The following is a 22,304-nucleotide window of genomic DNA, read 5'->3' on the forward strand; positions in this document are numbered from 1 at the left end:
ATCCATGAATATTAGCTATCATCGTATTATATATATTTAAAAAACTCAGTCATAGGGGAGTTATGATTGCATGTATGAAAATTGTTAATCAAAACGGATCTAGTGAACGCTGTGCCCCTGCAGTCTGTCTCCCTGTGATCAGCTTCTTAGAGGCATTCTTTTGCTCTATTAAGGTCCGCGCCGCCCCCCCCCCCCACTTTCTTGGTGAAAGTGACCCCTGGAGAAGGAATAAGGACCATGGCCCTGTCATGGTTGAAGATTTGTCAATCAGTATTACTGGACTTTGTTTTTTGAGTCTCAGGTAGCAATATTTCACTTCCATGCTTACACGGTACAACCTGTCCCACCAGCATTTATGCAGCTTTTGTTGTTGTTTCCAGAGGGTGTGCAACTTCTATTTTGCACCTTCCTTTCCTAGACTCTGATACTTAAGATGTCTTATCCTCATTCACACTCCAGGACTCAGCTTAGGCAGCTGGGGATACACTTTACTCCTCTAAATTAATTTCAGTAAAAGAGTTAGCTGCTTTTCTTGGCATGGGTGGGACCTGATTGAAGTCCTGGAAGAGATCCAACATGGTTTCGTCTCCATTTCATTGAGATGAAAAGCAAGGCAATGAAGATAAATAAAATGTACAGTAAATGGGTTTGATGCCAATAAAGATTCTGCCTCCTGGGGAAGAACTAACATCATGGATCAGGCTCATCTGGGGAGCTCTGCAGGGAAACTTGATGGTCAGGTTATGGAAAGGGACTTGAATCCTTCCGTGTGTGTGTGTGTGTGTGTGTGTGTGTGTGTGTGTTTTCCTGTTCATAATGAAGTCAAAGCCAACCCAAACAAACAAACAGAAACTCCCAAACATTAGCCATTTAAGGGGGAAGAAGAGACCTTTGTCAGTAAGAATGGGTAGGGTGCTCTTCTTTCTCAATTTTCTGCTAATTAGGTCCCTAGATGTGTTATCTTGACTTAGGTAATTAGGGTTTAAAAAGAGTTTAATTTAAACAGGTATAAAATTGGTATAGTGTCACGTGCTATCACAATTCACTGCTTGTCATAATCTGTTTGATTTTCTAGAATATCACAGCTGTCGAGATTGACATGTTTTGTCACTTTCAGTAGAAATCACCAGACTTAAGATCCCAACCCTTTTTTTACCTCTTGGTGCTCCCCTGATAGACTGTTATTGTGGCATGAACAGATCTCACGTGAACTTCATTAGAAAGACCTTGTTTTTCTCATGATAAATGCATGCGTGGTTGAACTTGTATTCTTTTAGTTGAACTACACTTGTAGTCCTCTTTGAAAATACTTAGTTTACTTCTGTTAACTACTATCTTTTTAATACCACAGATAAGTTCAAGCAACTGTTGTCTTAATATTGTTCACATTCCTTTTTTTGTTTAAACAGCTTTCAGTGAAATCAGTTCTGCATATCAAACAAACATTTAGTTAATGTAACTAAAACCTTTTCAGACTTTTGAAGTTGCAGTGTTTATACTTGGTGTTCTCAGGTTAGGTATTTAAGCCATTTTCACCATTGTTACACCTTCACAAGTTGCCTTTGTTTGCCTCAGGAAAATTCAATATGGATAAGCAATAAAAAAATTCTTTGTGGGAACAGGTGATGATTATAACCATGTTGACTTTGTATATGGAACATAACTACCATAGCAAAGCTAAGCAGTAAGACCTATACATTTCTTCAAAGGGCATAGACAAAAAGATATTTTTTAGTGTACCTATACTTGATGCGTAGAGGGTAAAACACTAAATATGTTTTCTAACTGGAGGTAAATAAGGAAAGATTTGACAATAGGTAATTTTTGTTGACCCACACAAAGGTTCCTTCAGTCCTCACCTTTGTCAGCAGTTACATAAGGAGTAAAATATGTTTTCAGCATCTCTGCCACCATCTTGGAACATATTACCATTTTTGTTTGAGTACGAGGGTAACTAGTTGCAGGGCTTGCTTAGAAGCTATATCCTGTATCTCTGAACAGTTGTGTGTATGCATATATATGTGTATGTATGTATACGTCCATGAAGGGCAGCATGACATAGCAGCTAGAGAACTAACCTTGAGTCCAGAAAACCTTGGTGTAGGTTCTGCCTTTGACTCATACTTACTATTTGACCCTGGGGCAAGGTACTTAATCTCTCAGTCCCAGGCAACTCTTTGAGACAAGACTTCTTAACCCTTATTTTTTTTTTTTTGACTCATGAACCTCTTGGGCAGTCTGATAAATCCCTGGGACCCCTTCTCAGAATGCTTTTAAATGCATAAAATGAAATACCTAGGAATACAAAGGAAATCAATTATACTAAAATAGTTAACTGCAATTTTTTTAATTTCATGGACGAATGTTTTAAAAAAAAACATTTTAGGTTAATAACTCCTGCTCTAAGACTGTAAGTTGTAGAACAGACACATATCTCTCTGTATTAGAAGAAAGAAGTTCCTCACTCAGAGTTTCCTATACTATTGAAATCTTGGGTATCCTTCTCAAATCTTACATATAGAATAAATACATATGCATATAAGATCTATATCATCTATAGAAATGTGATTTAATCAGTGTAGGAATCTCCTAGTATAGAAACTCCCCCTATTGATGAAGATTAACATTTTGTCTGTAATTTATAGTCTTTATTGAATAGCTGAAGACCTTGAGAGAAGTGATTTGCCCATGGTAAACTGGCATGACGGAAGTAGAATTCAAACCCAGGTCTTCACAGCTTCAGAACTGGCCCTCTAGCCACAGTGCCCTGCTGCTTCATGACTGTTCTTGATCTTTGTTGTTCATTTCTTCTTTTTATTTAGCAAATCCTTTCTGGGTATGATATCTATTTCCCTTTAATAGTGGATGAATGATTCAAGTTGTAATGCCCTTCTCTGTTTTCTACATTTCAGACACTTAAAAAAAAATCTGACATCTTGAAGGATATATCAGGATGTGTTATCTGTAACTAAAAAAAAAGTTTTTATTAAAGGTTCTAGGCAAAAACAATCCTTCTGTTTGATTGTATCCCTTCTATAATTCAGTTCTTTGCTTCCAGCCTTCAGCCTAATCGAGTGGCACCTCTGAAGTTTGGTTTCTTTTCTAGTGCAGGGATTCACACCTTCTGACTTCAGTAATATTCCTTTTCCACTTTTGAAAAAATGAGTTTGAGGCTCCAAGTGAAATTAGAAATTATTTGTTAGCCTTCTTTCTGATTTCCATTAGGTTACTGTATGAGACTTGAATTGTTAAGACATAGAATTTCCATGTCCAAAACCAGCTTAATCATAGTAATTTTCTTCTATTTTTGGCCAACAGGTAGAGTTTGAATGGCTAAGGCAGTTTTGGTTTCACGGCCATCGCTACAAAAAGTGCACAGATTGGTGGCAACTACCGATGTCTGAACTGGAAGGACTATGGAAAAAGATGGAATGTGTGGTAAGTAATTTAGTACTGAGGACCGTATCTTCAGAGATGTGTACTACCACAATGAAAAAAAGGTGTCTATGCTGATTTCCCCATAGATACTTTGCACATGATAAATCAACTCTTCCAATCTCAGTTAATTCTTAGCTAACTCCTATCTAGGGTTTGGTGGGAACCACTTGGCAATGAAAAATTCTTAAATTTGGTAAGTTTGAAGATTAAAATAAACTCAGAAAAAGTAATGAAAGGATGGAATAAGATCTGGGGATAGATAATAGCACTTCCTAGTACTTGATATCTAAGTACCCTAGGAACAATTAAGCCGGCAGAGGGACTAGTAGCTGTTGTTAATCCCCATTTTACAAATAAAGAAATGGAGTCAGGCATGGGGCCAAAGCCCAGGGGGAATCCATGTCGAAGACAGGATCAAAATTCAAAGATCTCTACATTTCTTCCTTCAAACTCAGACCACTGAACTTTATCAGTTTCCCTCTCTCTTCCCCACCCTCTTTTCTTCCTCCCCCTTCCTTTTTTGCATCTTTCTTTTAAAAACACAAAGAATGACATTTTCCCACAAGTAAATTAATGCATAGGTTGTCGTAACACTGAGCCTGAGGCGATGGCAGTTGCAGCTAAACCTCCTTGCCCTTTGAAAGTTTACACCTGAATATAGTCTGTTGCAGATTAATAGGATTTGGGTGAAGGCATCTTCCTATTCAAATAAAGTGTGGGTGCCTATTTCTGACAGTCTCCACTTAAGCTGCCATGCCATCTTCGGGATCCCAACTTAATTCCTATCCATGTTGGGTTTGTCAGAGCTCAGGAATGGAAAATAGGGACATACAGAGTTCGATTAACAGAAAAAAGAAATTTTACCGGGTTATTATTATTCTTGTTGATTTTCAGCTAACAGCAGTGGGGGTGGGGTTTGTCCTAGACTTTAGGAATTGTGTGTTTGATATCTTCAGGTATTACAGATATCATCCATATTATGTATTATAAACTCCTCTCTAAAGGACCTGTGATTCAAAAAGAGTTCCATAATAGAAGAGAAGCTGTGAAGGGGAGAATGGGTTGTTATTTAGTAGACCTTCAGTGAAAAGAACCTAAAGGAACAGCCAATTTGGGAATCCTCCAGGGCTAGTTTTTCTACAATTGGTGTGGCATTACTGTGTGCTCAGATTGAAACAGTGGCCTCAGTGTCTCTTCTTTCAACATGACTTGGAATGATATTTATCAGTAGGGACTTGCTGTTTGGGACAAGACAAGCTGAGAAGCTGCTTCTAATTGAAGTTTAACCTTGAAAAAAAAATGTTTTATGACTCTTTAAGTATTTTAATCACACAGTTAGTTTGGGCCATCACAGGAAATTAAGTAAAATGATAATTGGGTATGTTCATTCTTTTCTATCTGCTAATGTATAATATCTAAGAACCTGGGGTGGGGATGGGGAGTAGGGATAGAGAAGAGAGGGTATTAGAGGGATAGAGAAGGAGGAGGTTAGTTAGTTAATTTAAGGCCCTATTTTATCCCTCCATAGACTATCCTTTTTTTCCTTCAATTTTAAGCAGTAGGGGGCAATGTTTAGCTACCATTTTGAGACAACAGGATTCTTGGCTTTGAAGGAAATGCATAGAAATGTACCATTAACTGTCAAGAATTATCCCTGTTGCTTCAAGTTAGCTGTAATCTCTAAGATTCCATAACACAGGAAATCAGTTGTGGGTTAACAAATTCAACAGCAATTTAACATAAAAAGTGCAGTGTTTGGAGCACATTTGGATTCTATAGAATTAGGTTAATCAAAAAAGCATTGCTGAATGTACTCCCTTGGCTTCTAGGCAGTATATTACTCCAAATTATAATAATTTTCAATGAATAATTATGCTTCTTCTGGTCATGTAAAATAGCATATGTGGGGGATCTCTTCTAATAAATGGACTCTGTGTTTTCAAAAACATCATTGATTTTTCTCTTTTGGAAGCCAAACCAAAAATCCTTAACAGGCAATGAATGCATTCTCTTTTTGCTCATGAGTTAAATGAGATTTGGAAGTAGTTTCATATATAGAAGAGACTTAGGCAGATTTTTTTTCCCACATTTACTATGTGTTGGAAGGCAAAGGGAGAAGGTGGGGCAGAGGAAGAAAAGAAAATGAGTTCTTAAATAGCTTTTCCTCTATTAATGGTAATTACTTCACATGTTATAACCAGTCATATATTTCAAAAAATTTACCAACTGTCTAAACCTCGTGGTTCTTCCTATGTGAGCCTTTCCCTCATCCCCTACCCTACCCCAGCCTCTACTTCTCACTTCTTGTTCCAGCAAACACATATTTTTATCATGCTGTTTATTCTTGGCATTTCTCTCCCTGAGGATGGTTTTACTCTGCACTTGCTCTTGTGATGTAAATGTTAAACCTTATATTTGAATGACAGTATGATAAAATTTCACATTTTCCCTGAATATTACCTCATGAATTTAGAGACATTAAGCCTGAAGTACATAGCCCTCTCTCTACAACCTAAGTATCTGTCTAGCCTTTCTCTTTCTTCTCTTCTCTTTCTCATCCAGGAAAAGGGAGTAAGGTTATTCAGATGCTTGTATTTTATTAAAAACAAATAAAAAAACCCCAATGACCACTCCCTTATCCCAGATTAACATATTATCGAGAGACTCTTCAGGATAAGTGTCCACTGAATTCAACGAAAGAGCTACCATTTGAAAGAGACTACAAGCTTAGCTTTCTGGGTAAAGAAAAGTATGAAAAGCTGAAATCTCTTGTGATGTGAGGAAGTGTTACTGTAGCTGTAGATTCAATGGATAGGCCATTTGTCTCTCAGGGTCTGGTATCATTCGTGCCTTGAAAAACTGACATTTATTTTACCTATAAAAATGTTTTAACGCCATCAAATGCATGAAGATACAGAAAAAGACAGTGGAATGTGGAACCTTACAAATTGATGGGATATATTCATTTTCTTTCTAACTCAATCATTTCAGTGAAGACCAATGGACACACTTTTGAAATTGTTTCCAACACAAACATTTAAAGAATATTGGTTATTTGCATATGGGTGAGAAATTGGTTTGTTCTTATGTATCTGGTGTTCCACTAAGAAAGAAAAGACCAGACCCTGATGGTTTGGTGTGTTAGGATGAATTGTGTTTCCTACCTTGACAATTTGTTTTCCCGAGTGGTAGTGTATTTATATGGCAGTTGGCCTTAATAACCTTTATTGACTTGAGTGGATAGAAGCCAAGACTAGGATTATTAAAATGTATCTGTTTCGAGGCAGTGCAAAATCACAACATATATAATTACGTTAGGTAGGCTACAGGCTCCATTTAATCCCACCCATTTATGTTAAAATTTGGCAGGAAGAGCAGAGTCATGGCATTGAAAACATTAAGAGATGCAGAAAATGAGTGAGAGTTTTATGTAATGGCATTCCATTTGCTTGTTGTTAAAGCTCTTCATGAGGGAGTGGTGAAACTTAGGAAAGTCAGAGATGACTTTTTCATCCAGAAGTTTTAGTCGTTTAATTTAAAATGTCCCATGCCATTTTTCTTCTTGGTTTGAGCTTTCTTAAACCTACTATGAAAGGTTAATTGCAGCAGCCTATCCATTTTAGCTTAGATATCTATTCTAAATACCGGGTATATAGTCATGGGGAATGAAGTGTGGGTGGAACAGTTTGTTTCTAGGGGAATTAGTGAAAGTATTATAGCACTTTTGACTTTTATTTTAAGCTGAGATGTAGAGCAAGGTGAGTTTTTCACACACCAGAACGATTTTTGCTATGACAGCTAAAGGTAAATCTAAAGGTACCATCATGCATTATTTTTGGGGAAAAAATTTTAGTTCAAATTAAATTAATTCCAATTAATTATAAACATTAAAACATATACATTCACTTTGGGATTCCAGTTTTTAGATCTAGTATTTCTGAGTTATTGGAAAAATCTATTACAGTAATTCAGAATCTGAAATTAAAAGTTTGATTATTCAAAATTAAGGCTTAAACTCCACTCTCCCTTTCTCTGCTGTACCCAAACTCAGCAGAGTGACTCAGACATACTATAGGCTGGCTGTAGGCTGATATTTGAGGCTAGTGGCTCAGGCCCTTGAATGCCAGAACAAATAAGAAGGCTGAGACTGGGAGCAAAGCTTTCACATTAGGACACTGATTGCCTTTCAGCTCCAATGGTCTAAAGCCCTTCCTCATTTTTGCTCACCACAGACTTTGATGCAGGCTTTGAAAACAACAACAAAATGTGTTGGGGGGGGTAGTGAGAGACAGAGGACAGAAGATTTAAAGAGTAAAATTTTTTATAATTGTAAAAAATATTTAATTCTTTTCTTCCCCTTCTCCCCATCCTCTTTCCATTTACCAGATTTTTCTGGCTTATGTTTTTCCATTCTTCCCCTTGGTGACTATAGTTATTAATGAATGAAAAAAAAATTGTTATGTAATCTGCCTTTTGGTGGGGAGGGAATGGGGGAATTTACAATTCCAAAAGAATTCAAGCTTAAGCCTCCAAAACAGAGTATGTGCTGAAAGCACAAAGAACTGTATTTATGGTTCTCTTTGAAGTGTGTGTGTGTGTGTGTGTGTGTGTGTGTGTGTGTGTTTGCAACAGGATAAGGAAAATTTTAGAAACTGTCTGATAGTGTTCAGGGTAAATACTTAAACCCCTTTAGAGAATTTCACACACAGATACTGTGCAGCAGAAAAAAAGGGATACTTATGTTTCTTAAAGCTGCTACAGCCTACAGCTTTGTACTTAAAGACAGAGGTGTTGAATAGAATTCTATTGAGGATACATCCAGTGACAATATCTCCTGGAACATCAGAACAAACCAGTGGGTAGGACTTTCTATTTTTAACCCTTCCATGAGTGAGTCAGTGGAGATTTGAGCTTTGTTAGGATGAAGTGCTTGAATGTGCCTGTTTTGTACACCAAGAGTGTGAGGAGGCTCAATCCCCCTGTGCCTCCTCTCTGCACATGGGAAGAACAAGGCCCAAAATGCTGAAGGTTATGAGACCGTGACAGGAGCCAGAAAATGCCAGCTGTAGGCATGGCACGGCCTTCCCTCTCCCAACTGGAGTTTGCGTATGGAGAGAGCAGAACCAAAATGGACAGACAGGCTTTCAATTTCAGGTTTGATTTCCCAGGATATTGTTGGGTTATGCCAATCTTTATTGCATACACATAATTAAAATGAGTGTATTTATGTATTGATATGCATACTTATGTGACTATTGTGTGTTTGTGTACTTTATTCTTCTCAGAAGAACTTAAGTATGTAGAAATTAAGGTTTTTAGCAAAGCGGTGGATATACTTGGTTTCCCCCCTAAGGTGCTAGCTCGATGTTTGAATTTATTTGCATTCATTTTGACTAGCAGATCATCACCATGTTTTTAGGAGGGCTCTCAGACACCCTGGTGCTGGAACGGTGTGTCATTGCTTTCAACATTGGCATTGTCTGAAAAATGCAACATACAAACAGGTTTTTTTTTTTTCCCCTGTAGCTTTTTCAAATAATTCAGTTCAGGCTTCCTATTTATATTATTACAAGTCATTTAACTTTGAAATAGGCCAGAGATTTAAGTACTCCTTCAGCTTCAGGCTTAGTAGTTGTTCCACAGAGCTTTCTTTTCAGTTCTGGCTCTGAACAGTAGGAAGGAGAAGAAAATCCCCATCATCTGCTAGTCATCGTTCTTGGGAACATTCCCAAGGTTTCCTTTGAGATCAGTCTTTTTTGTAAGTAGGCCCCTAACATGATTGCCCTCTAACCAAGATTGTTGCTACGATCCAATGAGATCATATATTCATGAGCTTGCTTTGAAAGGGGTAAATAAAGCTCTTTGACAAATTCAAGGTAGCAGAAGTAGAACTTTAGGGAGCCCCTAAGTTATGAACACTCAACTAAAGATAACCCATATGTATGATGTAGCACTGGTTAATAGTTATTAATAGTAACAATAACTACCTATAATAATAAAGGATGTATATATGTATTTGCATATACTGTGTGTGTATATATATATCTATAATGTATATTTTTAAATTTGCAAAATTATATATATACATATGCATATATATGTATATGTGTGTATATATATACACATATATATGTATGTGTGTGTATATATATACATACATACATATATATATATAATATATATACACATACATACATACATACATACATATAATCTTGTTCCCTCCGCCCTTCCCATGACAAAGATGCCCTCCACTGTCAGAGCCCTTTACCACTGATGATTTCTGCCAAGGAACCCTTCCTTCCATTGAACCTTTCCTTCCTTCTGTTGGCAGAACTATAGATACTCCTTTCCCTTTCACGACCCAGGACAACTGCAGGCATGAGAGGGCTTTCCTCAACCCTGATATACACACTCGTACCAAATTTGAATTCATAGCTTAGTACTTCCCCATTTTCCTTTTGATGGACCTCACCCCTGAGAGATCTAGTCCCTACTCCACTCCTCCCTGCCCAATTCTCATACCCATACCCATACCAAATTTCTATGGTTAAAACTCAAAGGGGTTCAGGGATACACTTAGAGGAACTCATGGCTCAGAACTACTATTAGTACCATCTCAGCCACATTATGGGTTTTGTAACTTTCATGAGTTGGTTTGAGAGTCTAACCTACCTTTATAATATTATCTCTATCAGTATATACGTACAAAGAGCTAAACTTCTTTCTTGCAAGTAGACTTTTGAAAGAGAATCCCTTTATAAATTACCTATATTCTTCTTCTTATTAACCATCATCATGCTTCTCTTAATATCTGCAAAACAACTACGTGGTTTGACCAAATGACTCTGATATTTGTTTTTGTTGTATGACTTGTCTTTGTTATATCTGAAAGTGCTTTTGTGCTCTTTTGTAGGTTATACATTTAAGCCTCTCTTCCCCAACAGGTAAACTGTGAATGTTTTTTTTCCTAAATATATTTGCTTGTTATCAGTCCATCTAAGTGACTGAGAGACAATCTCAGTTCAAAATTCAAAGGATATGCTGTAGGATTTAAATTTTTTATTTTCTAGATCATGAAGAACCTGAACCCCAGAAAAAATTATGTGACTTGCCCAAGGGCACTCACATAGGTAATTAATGGCAGAGTGGGATTGTCCCTGTGTGTTTAAAAGTAGAAGTAGGACAGATGTTTTCTAAGTGTTACTGTTTGATTGATGACTACTGCATTTGGAATAATAGGGCAATGTGCAGTGTAAAGCATGCCTATGTGAGACAGAGACAACATGGTTTCAGTTCAGACTCAGACACAATGGTTTTGGGCAAGACACTTAACCTCTCTGTGACATCAGGCAACTTGCTTAAGACCATTTGCCTCGTATAGTTGCCAGTCTTCATTGGCAGACATTGGAAGCCTTCCATACTGGTTGTTCTCTACGGTAATGAGATCTTAGGTTCAGACATCCAGGGTAACAGGCAGTGAAGAGAGCACTGGGCTTGGTGTCAGGAAGACAGGTTCGAATCCCAATGACATTTGCTAACTTTGGGCAAATCCCTTGCCCTCTCAGTGTCCCAGGTATTGAAGAGTTATCTTCTGAGTCATCCTTGTTTCTTGCTTTTTGGAGGGAAGTCCCATACAAAGAGTTTCCCTGAATCTGCCTGTTTACAGGTAGAATATTATTATTAACAGTAACAACGATACTATATAATAGGAGCTCATTTTATGTAGTGCTTTAAAGTTTGCCACATGCTTTGCATCTGTTACCTCATTTGGTCTTTGTGACACTTTAGCCCCTGTTTCTTAGAAATAAGCAGTTCAAGCTGACAGCTTTGTTTGTAAAGGCTTGGTTTCTGTATTAAAGTGTTTTATATAGTAATGGCTAGCTATTAAAACACCTAACATCATTTCATCCCAAATGACTCAGCAGATTTAGAGGCCTGTGAGGTCTTGCATTTTTCATTTTGTAAAATCTGAACTTTGAGGATTGTGAGATGTTCCAATACCTGGAAGAAGAAATATAATTGCCCTGATCCAGAGCTCCATGTCTCTTGGCAGCTTCACCAGTTTGGGTACTTTATGAGGCTTAGATGACTGCAAGAGGCAGTATCCTGTCTGTCTAAGGATGCATTTGAAATCACATTGGTCAAGTCCTGCTTTTCTCTCCTATCCATGTTACCCAGATTTACTTTTATTTGTCATGTACTGAACCAATTTTTTTTGAAATCTTGATTACTGCTTATGAGAAGTCTTCTTATTTTAAAATTTTCTTTAAAGGATTTGTTTAAAAACAACAACCCAGTACCCAAAGTCATCTGCAACAACATCAGTGGAACGTTTCAGAGTGTAGACTGCTCATGAGGACTGACTCCTTGCATCTCTGGAAGCTACTTCTAAGAAAGACAAGTCCAAGGAGATGGGAGCCCATTATTGCTTTAATAGGAATGAGAATAATTTCAAGCAAACAAATAAATATTTACTTAAAAATGAGGGAAGAGATACCTAGGTCACTCCTTTTCATGAGAAGCAGCACTGCTACACTATGACTGCTGAAAGTAATATGTCTAAGCGTATTTTATTGATGCTTTTCACATTTATTTAGCACCACCCCTTTTCTTTAATAAAAGGATATAATTGAATCTCGGAATTTGATAGCCTTTTCAACACAACAGATTTGGATTCTTTTACTACCAGTCTCATAAGGAATGTAAAAACAGTAATGTGCACTGGGCAAGAATTGGGTACAGAAATGTGTAAATCCCTAAGGAGAAAATTGATTTTTTTACTAGACAAGCTGAATGCTGAATATTTCTCATCCTTTGGGTAGGCAACCCCTCTTGATGATGGCATGGGTATGAATAATCAGCTTGGTTGCTTGTCTACACTTCAAACTGGTCCTAGGAAAGGGATCTGGAAGTAACTGGATTTTCTGTCTCTAGCAAGAATCTCTATGATCCAGTATATCTTGGTACATGGAAACTGACCATGTCTTGGCTCTTAATGCTCCGAGGATTTTCCCTTTAAAGAAAATAGCAGTTAACACCCAGCCATGCACAGACCGGAAAATTAGTTCTATCCTTGAAAGGTTGAAAGAACTGCCTTCTCCACAAGTCTTTGGTAGGAGTGTAGAGAGGATATTGACTTTAACTTTACTGCCAATGGTGCTCCTGGTATTTGAATCAAATGGAAGGAATTTGGATGGTCTTGGCCAAAATCTGCCTTCACTGGTGAAGTCAGATCGTGCAAGCTACAAAAAGATTTTGGTGGGAACGGTGAAGATGAAACATTCCCTACCCCTCTTCCCCTTTAACTCTGCTCTTCTAGATGTTTAAAACCTTGCTCACATTTCATATGGAAGCAGAAGGAGAATAACCCATGCCCTTGGAGTTCTTTGGTTAGCTTGTTATTGTGGGAAGTTAATTTTCTGTCTATATATAGTATTTATAGAACCTTATATGGCATGAGTATTTAGGCCATGGTATTTTCTGCGATAGGTGGAAGACCTCAGCTTAATCTGCTTAGTTAACTTAATTACATTATGACTTTTCCTCTTTTTTTGGTAGGATAGCCTAAAGTTCAATTCATTTACAAAATATTTTACATCTTTGCAGACCAAAGCAAGTTCAGAAAAAGCCTGTGCTTTCTATTTAATCTCTGAAAATTGTTTTTCTAATACCACTATATAACCTCCTTGCAAAAAGAGATGAGATCCTATGCAGTTTCTCCTCCATCATCTAAGAAGTGATTTCTGAAAGCTAACTATAGTGATATATAGTTGTCTGTCATCTGTCATCATCCCATTTTGCTTTTCAGTTTCTAATAGTCCCATGATTACATTTAGGTTTTGGGCAGGGGAGGAAAGGGGTAATGAGAATAAGGAAGATAAAATTTCTGTTTATTCAAGATATTGAACTCAATAAATTGAGCATTTACTATATACAGGCCAGGGCAGCTAGGTGGCCAGTGGATAGATTGCTAGGCCTAGAGTCAGGAAGACCTGACTTCAAATCCAGCCTCACTTACTAGCTGTGTGATCCTGGGCAAGTCACTTAACCCTGTTTGCCTTAGTTTCTTCGTCTGTAAAATGAGCTGGAGAAGACAATGGGAAACCACTCCAATATCTTTGCCAAGAAAACCCCAAATGGGGTCATGGGGAGTTGGACAGGACTGAAATGACTCAACAACAATAACATATAAAGGTCATGTGGGAGGAATACAGCATGAGTAAAATACACTTCCTACCCTAGGAATCACAGGCTAGTGGGGGAAAGTCAACCTTATAGAAACAACTACAATATACCAGTATGTGCTTAGATGATACAAGTGCTATAGAGGTTCAATTTCTGTCTGGTGTGGTCAGGAAAGACTTTATGGCATCAAGAGTGGACCCTGAAGGATGATAGCCCTTAAAAGTCTCTTTCAGATTTAAGACTATGATCCTATGTAATATTTCAGTAGGTAAAGATGGGAACAGAAAGAAAGGACATTTTTAGTAGAGATAACAGTGTGAACAAACACAGCGAGGGATACCAGGTGTTTTTATGATAAAGGAAATAGATCAGTTTGGCAGAAGCAGAGAACTTGTTCAGGGAGGGATAAAGGTGAGTAGAAAAATAGGGAAGGACCAGATTGCCGAAGATCTGAGGAAGGAATTTGGATATTGTTTAGGCAGCATTTCCTTTCTCCCCTTGAGGCACCATGAGGCAACTTAATTTCTTTGCTTTATTGGTGCTATAGCTTTGATATTAAAGTTTGTGTTTTGAGTGAGATACCAGACCTTCTTAGTTTCCTAAGGCCTTAGAGGGTCACACATGCACCTTGCTACATGGAAGTATGGTTCTGTTTTTAATGCATGAAAATGCCCCAGAAAGTATCACCACTACTCAGTTTCTTTTTCTGAAACATCCATGTCCCACCTCCCCTGACTGGGAGTATATCCCCAGGATCTATCCAAGGTATCCATGGTCTTAATCTCTGCACTCTCTCACTGTTATTCTAATGGGAGGGGGATGCACCATGTTCAATTATCCTGTCTATGTAGAAGACACCCAGATCTATAGATACAGCCCTGATCTCTCTCCTGAACTCGTGTCTCATCACCAGCTACTTATTGGATACTTCCAATTTGACATCCTATAGCTATATCAAACTCATGAAGACCTAAATAGAGTTCATCTCTGTTCCCAACCCTTCTCCCTCTTGTGTAACTTTTCTAAAGAGGGTATCACCACACTTTCCACTCACCTAAGTTTTAGTTATGAAGTTGCCCTCAACACTTTCCCCTCCCTCATGCTCCATATTGGATCGGTTGCCAAGTTTTATTGATTCTACCAGCATAATAGCTCTCACTATCTACCTCCTTTCTGCTCACACAGCTCTCCTCTAGACTGTTGCAATAGCCTCTTAATTTATCTCCTTCTCCTAAGTCTCTCTCTTTCCATCCCATCTTCCACAAAGCTGCCGAAGTGATGTTCCTAAAGGACTATGTCACTTTGCTACTCAAATCCCTTTAGTGCCTGCCTGTTGCCTCTTCTTCCATTTGGCATTTAAAACCCTTTACAATCCAAAACTGTCCTGCCATTCCAGGCTTTTTATACATTACTATTCTTAACGTAATCTTTTGTAGCCAGATAGACTTACTTGCTGTTCTCCACACATGACATTCCATCTCCATGACTCTGCATAGGCAAAGGCATCCGATGCCTGAAATGCACTTTACCTCCTAACTCTTAGAATTCCTACCTCCATTTAAGGGTGAGCTCAGGTGCCACCTCCTCCTTAATTCCCTAGCATTTTCCTTCTTCCCTCAGTTAAATTACTTTGAATCTATTTTTTAACTTTTCAGTTTGTTACTTAATGATTTTTAGCATTCTTTTCTCTTTAAATTTTGAGTTCCAAATTCTCACCCTCTCCCTCCTTTCCCCTCCCAGTGAGAAGGCAAGCAATGTGATAGCAGTTATACATATGAAATAATGCAAAACACTTCCATAGTTGCCATATTTTGTAATATATTCCTTATATGGTTTGTATTGCCTTGTATTGTGCACATGTAGTTTCCTTCAATAGATTATATGCACTTTGAGGGCAGAGATTGTTGCCTGGTATGTAATAGGTGCTTAATAAATGCTTGGTTAAGTGTAGGATAACAGGTACACTTGCCTTGGTTCCCTGTTCTAATCCCAACATTCCACTCAATACCATGTTTCAGTGGTTGGAGGCTTTAGTCAACAACATCACATTGGTGATTGCATACACTTAGTTCTTCTGTATCTGATTGATTGTGCATCTTAGAAACAATTAGACAACTAAGAAGAATGGACTGAATCCATCTGAAAGTTAAATGACTACTACTTTTCTTATCTTTCTAATCTTATTTGGAAGGATGAAGGAAGGAAACAAACATTTATTAATCACCTACTATATGTCAGGCACCATGCTAAGTATTTTACAGATATTGTCTCATTTGATCCTGACATCAACCCTGTGAGGTAGGTGCTCTTACTATCCCTATTTTATAGTTGAGGAAACTGAGGCAGAGGTTAAGCAACTTACCCATAGTCACAGAGCTAATAAATATCTGAGCCTAGATTTGAATTTAGGTCTTTCTGACACCAGGCCCTGCACTATATCCACTGTGCCACCCAACTGCTTCTAGATACCTTCATTCTTTGGCTCTATTGCATGTGATAATCCAACAATAACTATTTTTATTACTTGTAATCCATAAGATGTTAATCCTTCAGTGATTAATAATTCCCTGTTACTTGACTCAGGGTCAAATGTATGTTCTTTTTCCTGGTTTTCTTCCTTTTCATTGTTCTCAGGTTTCTAAGATTTTTTGGTTTATTCAGCAATCTTCTTTCCCTGTCTTTGTTTAGTTTGGAGCAGTGGAAGGTGACTACATTCTGGGATTACCATCTATCTCCTTATGTTGGATGAAAGAAGATTGAAACTTCCCAAGAACATCATCAAACATCTGTGGGTTAATAGGTTGAGATAATTAGTGTTTTTTGTACTTTTAAAGGTGGGGATGTAGGAAGAGCATTGACCAGAATTCCTAGAAATAGCTTAGTTGCTTGGTAACGGACATTTGCCTGACCACTTATGAGGTTACTACTTGATTCCAGTTTTAAATACCATTGCCATTATCATAACATCTTACCAAACTATCTTCTCAAACCATCTTACATAGTTCTTTATATTTTCAAAGCACTTCCATATGTGTAATTTCATTGCATCTTGTTAACAACCGTTTGAAGAAGAAGCAGGTAGGGCAGTTTGTATTCTTCCTTATTTCATAGCAGTTTTTGGCACAGCCTTGTTTCTTCCATTTAATGTTTCATTAATAATTTGATTTCTTTTTTGCCTAGTCTGTTGTCCTGTGCTTATCTACTTGGGGATGTTAGAAGTACCAATATTTTGTTCTTCACTCTGAGGCCCAATATAAACATCAGTTGTGAGGTCATAGCAACTTAGAGCTGAAAGAAACCTTAAAGATCATCTAGGTCAGAAGTGTCAAACGTGTCTTGTGGGTAACCACATTAAAAATTAGTTTCTATCTGATTTTAATGTGTTGATGTATTAATTAAAAAAAGAAAAGAAATGTGTAAATGTGTGATTTTCCAAGTCAATATACTGTCCATGGTTTATTGTCTTGTTTCTATTTGAGTAGGATGATAATTTACCCGAGGTTAAGTGACTTACTCAGAGCTAACCACATCCCTGGTTGGATTGGAACTCAGACCCTGGTTTTCTGATTCCCAATCCAGTGTGCTTCAGTTAATTGCTTCTTGCTCAATACTCTCCCTAGTAAAGTATTGAGTACTAAGGATTTGAACATGGTGAATTAACTGAATGGTTATTCAGCTCACAGCTCTCTATCGTTTGTCAGGAATTCCCCACCTAACCATCATCTGGGATTAACCCACATCAGAATTAGGTAATTGTGTGGCAAAGCATATTTTCAAGATGGGCATTGAAGACTACTCATCTCTTTTGATTCTGGGGAGGAGAGTTAAGAGTAGAATAACTCTGGGCCAAGTCCAAGCCTATGTGTTATAGCTATTTCCCTGGGTGGGAGGTAGAGGGGAGGGTACTTTGCCTCTGGGAACATGGCAGATTGCCTGATTTTCTGTTTAAAGTTATGTTCCTGTTAGAATCTGTTCAGTGCCAAGTTTCAGTTGCTTCATACAAATATGATGAGTCCCCTTAGCTTAGTCCCATCTCTCCCCCACCACTTGTCAATCTAAATTAGGGTCATTTATATAAGTAAAAGTTGCTGTGTCTCCTCTGTACTTCTTTCTTGCCTTTCTAAAGGCCTGGGGAGTCAAGTGCCCATATTCCCTGCAGAAATAAGCTCATAGAATGGGGTTCACTTCAAGAACATTGTGCATGGAGTGCTTAAGTTAGGGTTGGATTTAGAACTTAAGTCAATTAAGAAGAAATTTCAGATGGAGGGAAAAGAAGACTTCAAGGAAGAGCATAGGCAGATATTTGCTTTCTGTTCTAGCCAAGAGATCCTTTGGGTGTTGAATAACATCTTAAAGGGCTTTCATCACATAAATGCCTCCTTGTCTTGAAGGCCAGATCTTAGTTGGTGGCTTGATATGGGGACAATAGAGTGATTTGAATTTGAAAGTCATAAACATTTAAAAATGCCTTTTCCAATGTACTTTGCCCAGATAACCCCACCATAAACCCAATTAATAGAAGTATTCATTCTAAGAGAGGAGGAACCAGGATTTTGTTGGAAAACTCAGCCACTGGATGCATCAGTGGCCAGCCTAGATATAGAATTTAGAGCAGTGGGACAATTCCTCCTATGCCTTGTAGGGGCCTTTTGTCACCTGTGCACTTGATAGGAAGCACTGACTTCTTTCGGCATAAAATCTGGAAAGAAGATCTGTGAAGGGTACATGGGAACTATCTTCATCTGTTTGAAAGATTGACCTGTGAAAGGATTAAATATTTTTAGAGCTCCAGAGGGCAATTGGACTCAGATTTTAGCTCGATATAAAGAATAAGCTTCTAAAAAAACTATCCCAAAATGAAATGATTTGCTGAGATGGTGCCTTGTCCCTGAGAGTGTTGAAGAAAAGGGTGAATAATCATCCTCATCAGTGTGTTTAAGGAGATTCTCACATTAGGTGAGAGAGTGAACAAGATGGTCTCAGAGTTCTCTTCCAAGATTCTGTGCTTTCATCATACTTAGTACCTACTGTCAAAGTCCATGCCCCACTACTCTATATGCATTTGAGGGAAGGCAAAGATCCCTTGGCTAGGAAAAAAAAGATGTGAATGTCCCTAGTACTCTCATGAGGAATTTCCTGTTATATCAACTTTTAAATCCCTTCCCAAGCAGCCTTGTTTCTCAGTCTTTTCTAGTTAAGGAGGTTGGAATCCACACTTTCTCAATATTCCTCTCAACTTGGCTGGGTTGGGAGTCATATAACTAATCATCAAGGATTTATTGAGTATTGATTGCCCACAGGGTACATAGCCCTATACTAGGCACTCAGGGTACACATTAAGCAGCTAGAGAACAAATAAAATGGTGTTATATGCATGGAAGGCTTTTCCTCCCTCCTGTCATGGAGGTGTACAGAATGAGTCCTGCATGGAAAAAAGGGGAAGCTCCTGTCGTCCCCAGAGCGCCCCTGGCACCAGTACAGCAACCTTCATGCTGACGGCACTGGAATTTCCTGGTGAGAAGCGATTTGTTTTCTTGATTAGAATGTAAACACTTGCAGAAGTTGTGGGTCTGCTCTCACGTGAGTTTTATTATAGACTTTTCCATTTGTAAACATCATGCCTTGAGCCTGAGGAAGAAATGTGATAACCCCAGGCTTCCCAAGAGAGGTGCACATTTGGTTTCTTTCTGGGATAAAATTAATGTGTCTTAGCATCCTTCTCTGAGAATGTCCCCCTCATTCTTTTCTGTGTGTGTGTGTGTGTGTGTGTGTGTGTGTGTGTGTGTGTGTGTGGTGTGTGTGTGTGTGTGTGTATGTGGTTGTTGTTCCCTATGCCTTCTAATATATGTATTGATACATTTTCTTTTTACACAATTGATACTTCCCCAAAAAACTCCAAACAATGCCTTCCTATAGTGCACATTTCCCCCAAATAGATGATTAACTAAAAAAAGGAATTGTCTTTTAATTCTGGCAACATGGCAGTGATGTTAATCATGGGTTTGATTGGGGTTTTGTTATGTCTCAGTGCCTAAATTGTTTTAATCGTCATGTGTATTGTTCTTTTGGTTCTTCTTTCTTCATATCACGTTGCAGTCTTTCCTTGATTCTCTGAATTTTTCATATTCATGTCTCTTTATGACATGGTAATATTCTATCACATTCATACAATAGAGTTTGTTTAGCCATTCTTTAATTTTGGGCATATATCTTGTTTCCAGCTTTTCGTTATCACAAATCATGCTGGGATAAACATTTTGTACTTATGAATTTTTCTTATTGTCAGTAGCATTGTTTGGGTATAATCTCAGTAATGGAATCTTTGGATCAAAGAGTATGAATGACTAAATAACGTCTCTCGCTTGATGCCAAATTGTTCTTCAGAATGGCTGAAACGAGTCACAGTTCCACAGTAATAAATCCGAGTCCTTCTTTTCCTCCACTATTAAATTTTCTCATATTTTATATTTTTGCTAGCTTGAAAAGTATGAGTGATATCTTAGGATTATTTTAATTTGCATTTTTCTGATCACTAATAATTTTGAATTTCAAGAGCTTGTATTTCTTTTTTTGAGAACCATTGTTCATATTCTTTGTCAATTGGTCAGTTAGGGCATTGCTCTTAATCTTATATATTTGTATGAATTCCCTATACATTTTTGAAAGCCTAACTTTTATCAGGTATTTGATATTTAATGTAAATACTTTCCAACGTAAACATTTTATTTCCTTTTTAAAATAAATTTTCATTGATATATTTTGTTTTTATGTCGTTTACTTTTCCAGAAAGCTTTGCCTTAAAACACTAAAGAGTAAGAAGAAAGCCAGGTCAGCAAAACTAACTGACATATTGAAAAAGTCTTGACATTAAATGTAGTGTTCCACAGCCATAGCCCCATACCTCTGTGAAGAGGCAGGGGAACTACCTTCTCATATCTCTTCTTTGGAGTCAAGCTTAGTTATTATAATTTCATAACAATCAGTTTTGCCAATCTATGTATTTTCTAATCCAATTATATTAATTTTATTTGTGGAAAAGCTTTAAGATATTATGTAGTTGACATTGCCTGTTGCATTTTTGATGATTTCTTCTCTCCTTTTTGTGGTTACAAATTCACAACTGGGATTGATGTAAGATTCCATTGTCCTCTGATTTTTTTAATGGTGTGACTTTTTATATTTAAATTCTTTGTTCTTGCAGAATTTCTTATGATGTATGGTATAATATGTTCAGCTAAACTTTTTTGTTTTGTTTTTTCCCCAGTAGATCTTGTCATAATGTCTCTTCCTGGATAGCTTGTTTTCTTAGGTCCCTTCCTTCTTACTAATTAGACAGGAGGTACTCAAGGATGGTGACTGGGCAGGACACTATTGTATTTAGTCAGTCCTATTCTGGAAGTTACTGTAATACTCTGTACAATGTTCTCCTGGTTCTGCTTATTTCACTTTGCATGAGTTCATGTAAGTCTTCCCAGGTTTTTCTGAAACCGTCCTGCTTGTCATTTCTCATAGTACAATAGTATTCCATCACAATCGTATATCACAACTTGTTCAGCCATTCCCCAATTGATGGACATCTTCTCAGTTTCCAATTCTTTGCCACCATAAAAAGAGCTGCTATAAATATTTTTGTACAAATAGGCTCTTTTTCCTTTTCTTGGATCTATTTGGGATATAGACCTAGTAGTGGTATTGCTGGGTCAAAGGGTATACACAGTTTTATAGCTCTTTAGGTGTAGTTCCAAATTGTTCTTCAGAATGGTTGGATCAGTTCATAACTCCACCAGCAGTGCATTAGTGTCCCTATTTTCCACCTCTCCTCCAGAATTTGCCATTTCCCTTTTCTGTCATATTAGCCAATCCAATGTGTGTGAAGTAATACCTCAGAGTTGTTTTAATTTGCATTTCTCTAATCAGTAGTAATTTAGAGCATGTTTTCACGCTACTATTGATATGCTGATTATTGTCATTCTAATAAAATTATTTATTATTTTTATGACTTGTTCTTTAACACACTCATTCTTTAGATAAGTTTATTTAGTCTCCAATTAATTTTTAGTCTGTGTTTCTATGGTCTCTCATTAAATATAATTTTATTGCACTATAATTTGAAGAGGACGTATTTAATATTTCTGCTTTTCTGCATTTGATTATAAAATTTTTATGCCCTAATTTATGGTCAGTTTTTATAAAGGTATTATGTGCCACTGGGGAAAAAAGGCATATTCCTTTCCATTCTCAATCAGTTTTCTCCAGATATCTGTCGTATTTAGCTTCTCTAAGATTCTATTCATCTCCTTGACATCTGCCTTCTCCTTTTTTGGTTAGACTTACCTAGTTTGTTTTTTTTTTAAACAATGGACCTATAATTTCATTTATTTGTTTATTTATTTATTATTTAATAGTATTTTGTTTTTCCCCACTTACATGCCAAGACAATTTTAGTATTCATTTTTGAAAGATTTTGAGTTCCAAATTTTTCTCCCTCCTTCCCAGACTCTCCTCTTCTTAAAATGGTAGGCAATTTGATATAGCTTATACATGTTCTGTCATGTAAAACATATTTCCATATTTGTCACAGTTGTAAAAGAAGAAACAGATCAAAAGAAAAAAACATGAAAAAGAATGAAGTGAAAAAAGAATGCCTTGATCTGCATTCAGAGTCCGTTAGTTCTTTA

At 37.3% G+C, this 22,304-nt stretch overlaps 1 protein-coding gene across 1 annotated transcript in view; it reads left to right on the top strand.

Moving 5' to 3' along the window:
* The window catches only part of FTO (FTO alpha-ketoglutarate dependent dioxygenase), a 432,232-nt gene that overhangs the window by 195,850 nt on the left and 214,078 nt on the right, over positions 1-22,304 (top strand). Inside the window, exon 7 of the mRNA XM_036751285.1 lies at positions 3,319-3,438. Within this exon, the coding sequence (XP_036607180.1) occupies positions 3,319-3,438 (120 nt within the window). The remainder of the gene's footprint in view (positions 1-3,318; positions 3,439-22,304) is intronic.

The sequence above is a fragment of the Trichosurus vulpecula genome, chromosome 3 (genome assembly GCF_011100635.1).
Source record: "Trichosurus vulpecula isolate mTriVul1 chromosome 3, mTriVul1.pri, whole genome shotgun sequence".
Lineage (NCBI taxonomy): Eukaryota > Metazoa > Chordata > Mammalia > Diprotodontia > Phalangeridae > Trichosurus > Trichosurus vulpecula.